Below are 14,037 nucleotides of genomic sequence, written 5' to 3'. Positions count from 1 at the left end.
ATAAATTACTGGAATGGGAGGCGAGGGGTGCTTACTTCGTTTCTCTGCCTCAGCAAAGTCGTTAGCGGAGCTGACCACCCTCTGAATCTCCTCCCTCTGCAGCATCATTGCACCTCCAGTGTCCTGAGGTCAAAAGAGAAAGTGTTTGGGTGACAAGTTCAATTTAATAGAAAAATCCTGGTTCTGTAACTCTAATGCAACTTTAATCAACAAATAAAGTCTGGGGCTGTTGAAGGCAAAAACACATCTACACAGTGTGTTAGTATTCTGCTTTCTTTTGACAGGACACTTTATATCCCGACACCTGTAAAAACCTACTAGACATGCGTCCACTACTTTGACCACTGGCCTTACCAGTGGTGTAAAGTACTTCAGTAAAAATACTTTAAAGTACTACTTAAGTCGTTTTTTGGGGTATCTGTACTTTACTATTTATATTTTTGGCAACATTTACTTCACTACATTCCTAAAGAAAATGTACTTTTTACTCCATACATTTTCCCAGACACCCAAAAGTACTCAATACATTTTGAGAGGAAAATGGTCCAATTCACACGCTTATCAAGAGAACATCCCTGGTCATCTCTACTGCCTCTGATCTGGTGGATTCACTGAACACAAATGCTCCATTTGTAAATTATGTCTGAGTGTTGGAGTGTGCCCCTGGCTATCCTTCAATAAAAAAATACAAAATAAATTGTGCCGTCTGGTTTGCTTAATGTAAGGAAATTGAAATGTTTTAGACTTTTACTTTTGATACTTAAGTACATTTTAGCAATTCCATGTACTTTTGATACTTCAGTAAAAGTAAAAAAGTATTTGGTTTTAAATATACTTAAGTAGTATTTTTACTGGGTGACTTTCACGTGAGTCATTTTATATCAAGGTATCTTTTCTTTTACTCAAGTATGACAATTGAGTACTTTTTCCACCACTGGGCCTTACTGACCCGAGCCTTGATTTCGCAGTAGGAGGTTAAGTGCTCCAGGTACCAGTGGGAGTTTGCCTCCTGGACCCCCAGCATTCCCAGAGCGGGCACCCTGAGCCCAGCCAGCAGAACAGCCTCGTCCTGGGCAGAGATGGCCTGGTTCACCTGCCGCACCGCCACCTGGGCTGGAGAGACAGACAGGAGGGAGCAGGGGTTGGATGGAGACACTGGCCACACCCCCCCCTCGGACACTACCTCTAGACCATGTGTGGAGGGCCGAGAGTCTGCGGATTTTCACTCCTCCGTTGTACTTGATTAAGGTCATTGATTAGTTAGAAACTCCTCTCACCTGGTTGTCTAGGTCTTAATTGGACACAAATTGAGAAGAAATAAGGAAAAGCAGCAGACACACGGCCCTACAGAATTTGAGTTTCACACCCCTGCTCTAGACATTCTGAAGGCCTATCCTAGAGATGTTCATTATAGAACTGAGGTCATAAGACAGGAACTGTAGTTACTGTTGACAAGGTCAATGCAGCTCTGGATCTCCTGCTGGGTCAGCAGCTCCTCATAAACATCTCTCTCCTCTGTGGCTACAGATGAGCGCTGAACACGGAGACAAGAGAAAAGCATCGTGTTAGATGGACTATTAACGTACATTCTTAAAAGGATAATACGAGATTCTGGCAATCAAGCCGTTTTCTACTAAACCAGAGTCAGATGAACTCATGGATACCATTTTTTTGCATGCTAGCTATATCGGAAGACTTCCAGGCATTGCTCCAATACTAGTTAGCATTGGCTCACAAAACTACCTTCAACTTCCTTCAAACTGCACAGAAAGATATAAAAATGGTATCCATGAGTTCATCTGGCTCAATATCGCACTATCCATTTTTAAATGTTGTGCATATTGAAACTAAATCTGTCATGCTAAAATTGTTGATAATCTGGACATCATATTAACTTCAGATTTCTTGTCTTTGCTGAAGAAATGTGTAATTTAACATAGTGGGTCATGTTTACACAGAGTTAGTGAGGAGTATGGGAGGAGAGATGCCAGTTTGTTTGGGAAGACTAGTGTTGTAGTGGGAGTTCAGCTGACGCTGCAGCCACTGGAATGTCATGGCAAGTGTTTCAGGTGGTAGTCACTGCAGACAAGACTCATATACTACCAATTCTCACTACCTCTCTGCCTGGTCTAAGAGGTTTCTGTTCAGAACAGGATCAAGTTGCTGATCCAAGATCAGTTTGGAAAATTCTACCAGAATCAGGGCCCATAGATCTCTGGTCAAAAGCAGTGATCTTGAAAGAGAATGAGATGCCATTTGGGACACAGACTTTCTTTTACTGATTTGTGTGGAAAGGACAACAACAGGGAGGCTCTCAGAGTTCCTCACCCTGCCTGAGGCCTGGTCCTCCTTGCTAGCCTTGGCCCGGCTCAGTGTAACCTGGTAGTCCTGGGCCAGTTCTTCCCCAGTGTTCCTCAGCATGGCATTGGGGTTCTTCAACGCCCCCATGGTCACCGCTGCCTCACCCTTATCCACCGCCTCGTTGATGGCAAACACAGCAGCGTGCACTGGGGACAGAGGCAAGAATAAATACCACTCAGCAGCAAAAATGTCTATCTATGGGAGGTCAGACTTTTGTTGAAGCCCAGCACTAACACAACAGATTCAACTAATCATCAAGCCCTGGATTATCTCAATCGAATGTTTTTGTGCTGTGCTGGAACCAAACCCTGCACACCCTATGGGTCTATTCAGGAGCAGGATAGAAGACCAGTGGTCTCCAGAGGTAATCCAGTGGACGGAACAGTGTACTGTACTACTTACAGGCTGCCTCGTCCACTGAGAGCTCGTTGGCCAGGATGCCTCCTATCTTACTGAAGGTTGGCATCTGGATGCCGTACTTCTCCAGCTCACTCCGCATGTTACTGATCTCTTCCTCTGTGGGACAGACAGGATCACATTACAACAGGTCAGCCAAACTGGCACAGCAGGAAACCTCTATACCCTAGGAGCAAAGGAGGTTGGTGGCACCTTAACTAGGGAGAACGGGCTCATGGTAATGACTGGAGCGGAATCAGTGGAATGGTATCAAGTACATCAAACACATGGTTTCAAGGTGTTTGATGCCATTCCATTTGCGCAGTTCCGACCAATATTATGAGCCGCTCTGTGCCTAGGAGAGGGACTGCTCATTCACTAGCAACCTATATAACATCAAGACACACTGGAGATTTTAAACAGAACGGTAAAGAGACGTGTTTGGTATTTCACACTTCACTCATATCAACCACGTTACAAATCATCTCCACAGTGCTTATCGAATTGAACACGCAGCTGGGAGCAAGTGATGACATTCTGTTTCGATCAAAACCAAACATGAGCACCAATTATGTGTCATTACCGCACGCGCACACACGCCAGCCGAGGCAATTTAAATGAGTCTTCAGAAGACATGTTTTCCTTTAGTTTTAAAGGGAGGTAGTAATCACTAGAGTGGTTCTTACTTCACGACAACGCCGTATGTTATGTCAGCGTTCATTCTGGAGCAGTTAGCTACATGCAACTTGCTCATTACACTGTCGTACAACTACACAGCAACTGTTGTTACAGGTTCAAGGACCCAGCCTCCAGTTTAAACCTGGCTGGTGCCAGGCAGAGAAGAACGCTATGGGTTGACGTTAGAGTACAGGATGAACTCCAGCTATGGCTCTTATGATACCTCAAACTATCATGATGTAGTAGAGTTGGTATAATCTGGTCTTACCTGTGAAGGCCACTTTCCCCAGCAGGTCCTGGATCTGTGGTGCAATGCCCAGTTTGAACAGGTATAAGCTGTGGGGGGGGGGGGGGGGAGAAATGGAAAGGAATGAAGCTTCAAACTTCAACTCATTAACTGATCTAGATTTAACGGTTAGGAAGAAAGGGTAGCAAGCTGAAGCTAAGATGTGGCTGTTGACTCAATAACTCAGAGGCAGGGGAAACCTACATTTACAAAGATCTATACATCTGCATCCATCCACACTTCAGCTGCGCTTCAATACTTCAGAAATGAATCCTTCCTCTTGACTTGGGTTAGCAAGGAATCCACCATATTCCATTCACCTATGAAAGCATGTCAATCCGATCAGTGATGACTTGAAGGAAATGAAGGAAGGAAGGATGCATCCCAACAGGACCTTGAAACATCCATCTGCTCCAGACCGAACTAGGAGAGCGTCAGCCGAACGGCAATGTCCCCTTCTCCCCACAGGGGGGCATTGGGTGCTCAGAGAAAGCAGCAGTAACAATCCTGACATGCAAACTGCACCGTCCTGAGTCCCGTCAGCCTGAAACTAACCTAACACGGCAGGCGTAGAGAGACACCTGAGCGGAGTCCCCATTTCCGTTTTTCAGGGGAAATGGAAGTTGAAAATACTGTATCCCTGAAAACCAGAAATATCAGCTTTCTGCCAACGGCGCTAACTAAGGGTGGCCTGAAACAAACAGGTGGCTGGAAACGGAATTAAACTTTCATCTGCCAGCAGGTTCCTGATAAGTTGGCATTCATTATATTGGCCCAGTGCCTGTAACTGTGTGTACGAGGAGGCTATGATAGTGCTATGTTAGCCTCTAAACTCTAAGTGTGTGTGTGTGTGTGCATATGTATGTGAGTGTAAACAGGGACACAGGTCTCTTCCTTAGGGCTGTAGAGTCTGCTGAGACAGAGGTAAGGCCAAAGGTTTAATACGTTGTTAACCCATGGCTGGCTGGCAGACTCTAAACAGCTGACTGAGACTGAGGATAATGATGGAGGCTTCGTTAGATCATCCTGCTGACTTGGCCAATAAGCACGTAGGAAGGACACGGAACAACATCCTCCTTCCTTTCCCTCCACACAAACACACACTCTCCCCCCTCTTCACACACACGCATACACAAAACGTGACACCGTCACCAACACACACACACGCATGCCCAACCAATCCCATCATATCCGGAGTGAATACTTATGTTCAGTTTCCATTCTATTGTGGTGCCTTTCAATTTTTCCACTGTACTGAATTCTCAACAAAGACCCATTAGCCCAGTGTGTCTACTTCTCCTCAGAGCTAGTGTATTCCCTGGCTCCCAGTGGGGGTTAGACCAGCCTGCCAGGAAGGAAGATCACGTGTGTGTGTGTGTGTGTGTGTGTGTGTGTGTGTGTGTGTGTGTGTGTGTGTGTGTGTGTGTGTGTGTGTGTGTGTGTATGTGTGTGTGTGTGTGTGTGTCCGCGCACACACAGGGAGGGAAGGAAGCTGATCCTCATGGGCCCTGACCAAACAGCAAAAAAAAATTAAGAAAACAAGCCAACTCGCTAACACGTTCACTCCAATTCTCTGCCACATTCAGATGCGAGCCACCCTTTTCTGTACACATTACAGTGTACATGACATAACTGTATACATGACAGTCAGTGTGGGCACAGAAAGCAGAGCCCGGGGGGAAAAACTGTCAGTACAAAACCTCCTACTAGTAGCGACACTATTGACATCACACAATGACTAAGTGTCACTACAGAGCTGTTACTTCTACTAGCACCACTATTACCACACTATGACAGCAGCTCTCAGGTGAGACTGGAGACTGAGGCGGTCTCAAATGGCATCCTATAAATATTGCACTATTTAAATTATATATACACTGCTCAAAAAAATAAAGGGAACACTTAAACAACACAATGTAACTCCAAGTCAATCACACTTCTGTGAAATCAAACTGTCCACTTAGGAAGCAACACTGATTGACAATAAATTTCACATGCTGTTGTGCAAATGGAATATACAAAAGGTGGAAATTATAGGCAATTAGCAAGACACCCACAATAAAGGAATGGTTCTGCAGGTGGTGACCACAGACCACTTCTCAGTTCCTATGCTTCCTGGCTGATGTTTTGGTCACTTTTGAATGCTGGCGGTGCCTTCACTCTAGTGGTAGCATGAGACGGAGTCTACAACCCACACAAGTGGCTCAGGTAGTGCAGTTCATCCAGGATGGCACATCAATGCGAGCTGTGGCAAAAAGGTTTGCTGTGTCTGTCAGCATAGTGTCCAGAGCATGGAGGCGCTACCGTATTAATTTTTTTTACCCTCATTAATCTACACACAATACCCCATAATGACAAAGCAAAAACTGTTAATTTTTTCTTAAACAAATGTATAATTTAAAAAAAAAAGGAAATTACTTAAGAATTCAGGCCCTTTACTCACTACTTTGTTGAAGCACCTTTGGCAGTGATTACAGCCTCGAGTCTTCTTGGGTATGATGCTACAAGCTTGGCACACCTGTATTGGGAGGAGTTTCTCCCATTCTTCTCTACCGATCCCCTCAAGCGCAGTCAGGTTGGATGAGGAACGTCGCTGCACAGCTATTTTCAGGTCTCTCCAGAGATGTTCGATCGGGTTCAAGTCCAGGCTCTGGCTGGGCCACTCAAGGACATTCAGAGACTTGTCCCAAAGCCACTCCTGCGTTGTCTTGGTTGTGTGCTTGTGGTCGTTGTCCTGTTGGAAGGTGAACTTTTGCCCCCAGTCTGAGGTCCTGAGTGCTTTGGAGCAGGTTTTCATCAAGGATATCTGTACTTTGCTCCGTTCATCTTTCTCTCGATCCTGACTAGTCTCCCAGTCCCTGCCGCTGAAAAAACATCCCCACAGCATGATGCCGCCACCACCATGCTTCACCGTAGGGATGGTGCCAGGTTTCCTCTAGACGTGACGCTTGGCATTCAGGCCAAAGAGTTCAATCTTGGTTCATCAGACCAGAGAATCTTGTGTCTCATGGTCTGAGAGTCTTGAGGTGCCTTTTGGAAAACTCCAAGCGGGCTGTCATGTCTTTAACTGAGGAGTGGCTTCCGTCAGGCCACTCCACCATAAAGGTCTGATTGGTGGAGTGCTGCAGAGATGGTTGTCCTTCTGGAAGGTTCTCCCATCTCCACAGAGGAACTCCGGAGCTCTGTCAGAGTGACCATCGGATTCTTGGTCACCTCCCTGACCAAGGCCCTTCACCCCCAATTGCTCAGTTTGGCTGGCCAGCCAGCTCAAGGAAGAGTCGTGGTGGTTACAAACTTCTTCCATTTAAGAATGATGGAGGCCACTGTGTTCTTGGGGACCTTCAAATGCTGCAGAAATGTTTTCGTACCCGTACCCAGATCTGTGCCTTGACACAATCCTGTCTCGGAGCTCTACGGACAATTCCTTTGACCTCAAGGCTTGGTTTTTGCTCTGACATGCACTGTCAACTGTGGGATCTTATATAGACAGGTGTGTGCCTTTCCAAATCATGTCCAATCAATTGAATACACCACAGGTGGACTCCAGTCAGGTTGTTGAAACAGCTCAAGGATGATGAATGGAAACAGGATGCACCTGTGCTCAATTTCGAGTATCATAGCAAAGGGTCTGTATACTTATCTTATTTACATAAGTTTGTTATTTTTTATAAATTTGCTAATATTTATAAAAACCTGTTTTTGCTTTGTCATTATGGGGTATTGTGTGTAGATTGATGAGGCAAAAAAGTGATTTAATCAATTTTAAAATAGGCTGTAATGTAACAAGAGCTGTGGAAAAAGTCAAGGGGTCTGAATACTTTCCAAATGCACAGTAGAGAAGAAAGCCTAACGCTGGAGGATGTGAAGTTAAATCCCTCTGAGCAGGATGAAAATAATACAGGTATATATAATACAGGTATTTCACTTGTTCTCACTGCACGTTAGGATTGCACATGAAAAGAAAATAGGCTTCAGATATAAAGATGGAACTACTGTATGCCTACTAATTAAAAAACAAAAAAGCTGAGTGAGAGACATACAATTCTACCCCAGCTTCCAAAACAACATCTGGCTTTACTTCTAGAGCCTGATGATATAATGTGTGAGAATGACATCATTGCCATCACTTGTACACCTGGACAATATTATCAAAGGAGACACTAAATTACTTGAGACAGCCTAGGCCTATAGATTGAGTAATTTCCTGTCTACAGACGGTTTCAACGTGTACAGGAAGTCACCTCATCAGTTCCAAGAGTGAGTTTGGGAAATTACTGCTTATTGCCACACCTTTGTCACTCAAATGTTGAAGATGGCACATGTTTTAACCACAAACTGAAACCAAAAGGACCACAGACTATAATAGTTTCAAAGTCAACGTTCATCCAGGCTTTTTCACTTGTCTTGGTTCACACAATCGTGTTAGTTTTTCAAATGATCCCCTTTAGACAGTGATATCATGTGATATGCTTTTAGGACTCAAACCTCAGAAGATGAGCTAAAAACATACAATGCATTTGGAAAGTATTCAGACCTCTTGACTCATCAATTTACACACTATACCCCATAATGACAAAGCAAAAACAGGTTTTTAGTAATGTATGCAAATAAAAACAAACTGAAATATCACATTTACATAAGTATTCAGACCCTATACTCAGTACTTTGTTGAAGCACCTTTGGCACTGATTACAGCCTCGAGTCTTCTTGGGTATGGTGGCTGGGCCACTCAAGGACATTGAGACTTGTTGGAAGGTGAACCGAGGCCCTGTGCGCTCTGGAGCAGGTTTTCATCAAGGATCTCTGTACTTTAATTTTTGTTAATGTATTTCATTTTTATACATTTGCAAACATGTCTAAAAACCTGTTTTCACTGTCATTATGGGGTACTGTGTGTAGATTTTTGATTTCATCCATTTTAGAATAAGGCTGTAACGTAACAAAAATGTGGTAAGTCAAGAGGTCTGAATACTTTCCGAATGCACTGTAGACCTCCAAAATATAAAGTGTAGTGAAGAAACAGAAACAAGAAATAGACTAGTGTGTGGTAGACACAAAGAGTAAGATGATGTAAGCAGTAAGCCTAAAGGGGAAGAGGGGGTCAGTAAGACACAAAAAAACATAGTGTTGGAATTCTGTCTTACCTTAATGCGTGTATGCAGTACACTACCTTGGGCATGTTTTTGCGATCGTACACATCTGTCGTTTCGGGATAGAATATCTGAAAGTAGAAACCAGAGGAGGCATTAGTCATGGATCTTTCATTAGTGTCTTCTGATACCTTGTTTAGTGCAGCGGCCAAGGAGTCATATCAAGAACACTACATCTTTCAGGCTGTCAGTTTCATTTTCAAGCTGTGGCAGTCTGACACTATTCCTCTGTATCCTCCTGGTCACTGCCACACACCTTTAGTTGCCTTTGGGTGTATTACAGTGTGTGCTTCTTTTCTCACTATACATACAGTACATCTGGCTGCTGTGTACGTGCATGTGTTTTCTCAGAAGGGAACAGCACTGCTGGACAACAGTGAAGGGAACAACTGTGAAGCAACCTATTCCCCTGCCCTGATCATTCTTGTGAATTAAAATTAATAGAGTAACATTTTCAAGCATCAATAATGACAAGAGCCCATAATAACCATATGAATAAACAATATCTCATATTCATTAGTTGTATGTCTACTCATAAGATTCTGCTTCTCCAAAACAGAGGAATTGATCGATTGATTTGATCATCAAACAGGCATCTCCAGAGCGGTTCCAGTGTTACCATCACATGGCATGACGATAAGGTGTTAGCATTCTCCATATCAGCTCCAGTGGGAACACCTTTTGTCACCACCCATAAAAGATGCATTGGTGCTGATAACACTCTATTTGTGGTAGCAATAGTAGTACAGGCACCACAGCTACACCCTCCTAGCGTTGGTCTCAGGCCTCTCATAAGAAAGCAGTAGAACGGCGTGCTCTATTTACCCGGCCCAGTGAAAGTCTCACAGGTGTTTGTCTGCGTAGGTGTGTCCTTTGACTTAGTAAAATCTGTCATAAAACAGGCAACTCAACCTTGTGATATCACCAGTTACTACCAGGTTATGATACTGTATGCCACTGGAAGGAGGGACTTGGGCAGTGTGTGTGTGTTAGTTTTACCTTGGGCAGCCCTACAGATTCCATGGCCCGTAGCCACTGCACCGTGTTGTCGGTGTGTCTGAAGTGAAGTCCTGTGTGCTGGAGACAAAAAACAGGCAAAACAGAAACATTAGATCCCAGCAACTGAGTCTGTTGTATATAACAAATAGCATGTTTTTGTTAGGAAACGCACGCACCAAGAGTTGGAGTGTGTGTGTGTGTGTGTGAGTGAGTGTGTTGTGTCAGCACAGCTGCTGGCTGTAGGGGGGGTTGCTATCTCTCTGCCCCATGGGAGATGGTTGACAGGAAGTGGAAATGTCTGCAATGGATCTGGGATTAGACACTTCCTGTCTGTCTGACTCCATGGCGGTGTGGGGGGGGATACTAGATAGGGGAGGACGTGTGCGGGAGAGCAGAAGAACTAGATAGAGGGGGGGAACTAGATAGTGCCCACTGCCACCCAGATTTGTGGTCGTGTGTGTGTGTGTGTCAGTTTTATTCAGTATCCTAGTTGTTTAGTCAAATGAATAGTCTGAAAAATAGTGTCAAGTAACTTCACAAGAGCTTCAACAGAGCTTGATAAGAAATGGCATCATGCCAACTTGATAGAATGTTGATCTGAAGTGTAAGAGTATTCCGTGGTATGAGGACAAAGGTCACCTTGTAGCGGGCCTGGTCCCTGTCGTAGATCTTCTTCTCAGACACCATCTTGGGGGCGAAGAACTTGGCCAGTTTTCCAAGGTAGACTCCGTTCCTCAGACCCTCCTCTAGCTCTGTGGTGGGGGGCAGCTCCTCCTCTACACACGCCTCCATCCACCTGGGGATACGCACAAACACTGATCTCAGAACGGAAAACATGGAAATAAATAAAAAAGATTTCCTGCTTTGCTCCTTTGGGGAGGCACCCATTATAGCATAATTGACCTGAATGGGGATGGCCGTTCTACTAATTCTATGATGGCAACATCAGTTGTCATTCTTTTGGAGATAATTGGAACATAAACTGAGAGATCTCACAACAAAATGGCCACATCTCTCAAGTCATTCATATGGAGCAATAGGGAAGAGACACTGATATCACAACAGAATAATACAGTAATTTTCTAGAAACACGGACCAATGTTTCCTTTCGATGATTTGTTAGGCTGGGTATAGGGTTCTGTCCTGCCATTTTATCCTAACGGTGAGGCCAGATAAACACAAGCAGAGACACTAATCCCAGAACTTCGTAGGTACATTTAACTATCACAGCTTTGAGGAGCTTATGGATAATGTCATTTCCATTTAAAAGGACCTATGAGCACCAACATGTGCCATTCACAGAAGCATATCAAATTGGGTGTCAAAGAACCTATATTTTTGGGAAATTAAAGCATAGATACATTTTTCAACCATTTTCCATCCAAAAAATTAGGCCTAAGTAATGGCTTCGATTTCTGGTCAAACGTATTGAAAAGAGGACTTAGAAAACCTCTACTAGAAAAAGTTAGAAGAAATTAGAAATTTACAAAACGCAATATTGTTTAAGTAAAGACGCCTGCCAACTAATAACCACACTTATATTTAGTTTTGGATAAATAATTTCTGTAAGTTAAAGAACCATTGCCTTGTGCCTTGTAATTCCTTTACCAAAAACCCACACAAAGGCCTATCAATTAGTTTGTGTTTTTACTGATATACATTTAAGTGATTATAACTCATAATTCTGTTACCAAATCGGAATTCCAGCGATTTAATTGGCTACAATGGAAAATCATAGTAGTGACAAACCACATTTGGGTCACCTGCTACTGTCCTCCCTTCCACTGGCATACTGTTGTTCAGCTCATCTCTCTCATGTTACCTCTCCCGGCTCTTACTTACACCTACCCATGAGCCCCCTCTCTTTTTATTTACTGTAACCAGCATCTGCACCCACTGAGCACCGACTGACACCGGATGTTCAAAAGTTATTGAAGGTGGGTCAGTCTGCCCGGACCTTGATTTCAACGTCCATAGACGTTTTTTGGGCCGGTCCGGAATGGCCTTGATTTGACCTGAATTTAATTATTTTACACATTCTTTCTCTCCCCAATTTCATGATATCCAATTGGTAGTTACGGTCTTGTCCGTACAGTAGTTGCAGCGACGGGACTCTGGAGAAGCGAAGGTCGAGAGCAATGCGTCCTCCGAAACACGACTCTGCCAAGCCGCACTGCTTCTTAACACACTGCTCGCTTAACCCGGAAGACGGCCGCACCAATGTGTTCGGAGGAAACACTACAACTGGTGACCGAAGTCAGCGTGCATGCGCCTGGCCCTCCACAAGGAGTCTCTATAGCGCAATGGGACAAGGACATCGCGGCCGGCCAAACCCTCCCCTAACCCAGACGACGCTGGGCCAATTGTGTGCCGCCTCATGGGTCTCCCGGTCGTGGCCGGCTGTGACACAGCCTGGGATCAAACCCGGGTCTGTAGTGACACCTCAAGCACTGCGATGCAGTGCCTTAGACCGCTACACCCCTCAGGAGGCTCCAATTTGGCCCAAACATTTACAGTGCAGTCCAGTACAGCACTCTAGAGTCAAGTACAGTATAATGTACTGGTAGTGTACTCTGTGATGTACTGTACTGCGAAGTCCAAACTTGTGAAACAGACGTCCATGATTGGTTCAGATTTGGTCTGGTCCGGAGCAACCAAATGTGGCCTTGTTTAGGGGCGAAGCTCATTAGAATAATAGCCAGTGTGTAGAACAACACCCACACATGCAAAGGATGATATTGCATTTTTCTAATTGTGTACCTATTCAGGATACATCACCAAGAAGAGAATGGCATTCATATCCATAATTATGCATTTATGTGTAGTACAAATCAGGGACCCATGATGTAATTCCATCGTTCTGTAATTCTTACTGTAGTTCAATACCCAAAATTGATGTTTTCATACTCAAGGTGTCATATGATAGCTGACACCCCATTCTTTCTGCAGTTTTGGGAAAACGTGGCCGCATAAAGGGAGGATTGACACATATCAGAATAAAAAGAAACGCATGGCTTTTCTCTGCAACTTCACTATTACACTTCATTATTATCCTTTTTAATTATTATTATTCCAGTTATTACCTCTAAATGTTAGTCTGGTATACAAATTAAGAAATGTCACATTTTGATATTGACAACTTAACACATCCACTATCAGACTCAAGACATGTAATTTCACTATTGCATTACACTTTCCTGCTTTTCTTTCCCTTTTCATTTATTTTTTGTTTTTGATGCGTACATTTTGGTTAAATGTACAGTACCAGTCAAAAGTTTGGAACCATTTCCCTGTTTGACCGCTAGGTTTTGTAGGCCTAAGACAACAGTAACATACAGCACCAGTCAAAAGTTTGGACACACCTACTCATTCAAGGGTTTTTCTTTATTTTTACTATTTTCTACATTGTAAAATAATAGTGAAGACATCAAAACTATGAAAAAACACATGGAATCCTGTAGTATCCAAAAAAGTGTTAAACAAATCAATATATATTTTATATTTGAGATTCTTCAAAGTAGCAACCCTTGGCCTTGATGACAGCTTTGGCATTTGTAGTTCTTTATGTTAGCCACAAGTTAGGGGGAAAATTAGCTATTCATGGGTTGCACGTTTCGTCACAATATTGTTTTGAACATTTGTTTTGGACTGATGACCAACTGAGCATTCTACTTAATGCAGTGTCAATGAGCACAGATGAAGATTTCATCAAAAGTGCATTACAGTGTCTTGGAAATATAATGACATTTCAAAAGATGGCAAATAATTAGTAGGACAAGCTTTTGTCATCATTTTGATGTCACCAGATTGACTTTAGATGCAGTATAACGTTAGCTAGCTAGTGAAGATTGAGGGGAGGCCACCAGATTTTTGCTAGCTAACGTTAGCATTGCTAGCTATGACTAACTTTGCTAGCTAATGACAACATTGCCATCATTATCATGTTGTCAAATTTCTACTTTAGACAGATGGCAAAGTTATTTCCTACTAAATATTTGCCTACTTTACCAATGTCATCGTATTTCCAGGACACTAGTGTAATTTAGACTAAACAGTCGTTAGCCTCCATTCAGAATGACTGGGGTTCTAATGATTTTCGGGCACCTCAATGGCGCCGCCGGCAGAGGGCCGCTTGAGAATGTTCATAACAATGACGTGTGACGTGAC

General features: G+C 43.5%; 1 protein-coding gene across 2 annotated transcripts in view; it reads right to left on the bottom strand.

Moving 5' to 3' along the window:
• iqgap2 (IQ motif containing GTPase activating protein 2) overlaps positions 1–14,037 on the bottom strand; it is an 82,409-nt gene that overhangs the window by 30,262 nt on the left and 38,110 nt on the right. For both annotated transcript variants that reach the window (XM_038977618.1, XM_038977541.1), the window contains exons 3-11: positions 10,510–10,666; positions 9,871–9,948; positions 8,866–8,942; positions 3,704–3,771; positions 2,764–2,877; positions 2,329–2,507; positions 1,447–1,534; positions 950–1,113; positions 36–123 (exon numbers count right to left, since the gene is read on the bottom strand). In XM_038977618.1, the coding sequence (XP_038833546.1) occupies positions 36–123; positions 950–1,113; positions 1,447–1,534; positions 2,329–2,507; positions 2,764–2,877; positions 3,704–3,771; positions 8,866–8,942; positions 9,871–9,948; positions 10,510–10,666 (1,013 nt within the window). The remainder of the gene's footprint in view (positions 1–35; positions 124–949; positions 1,114–1,446; positions 1,535–2,328; positions 2,508–2,763; positions 2,878–3,703; positions 3,772–8,865; positions 8,943–9,870; positions 9,949–10,509; positions 10,667–14,037) is intronic.

The sequence above is a fragment of the Salvelinus namaycush genome, chromosome 1 (assembly GCF_016432855.1).
Source record: "Salvelinus namaycush isolate Seneca chromosome 1, SaNama_1.0, whole genome shotgun sequence".
Lineage (NCBI taxonomy): Eukaryota > Metazoa > Chordata > Actinopteri > Salmoniformes > Salmonidae > Salvelinus > Salvelinus namaycush.
Note: the sequence above shows the minus strand (reverse complement) of the source record. Positions and strands in the feature narration are given on the sequence as shown.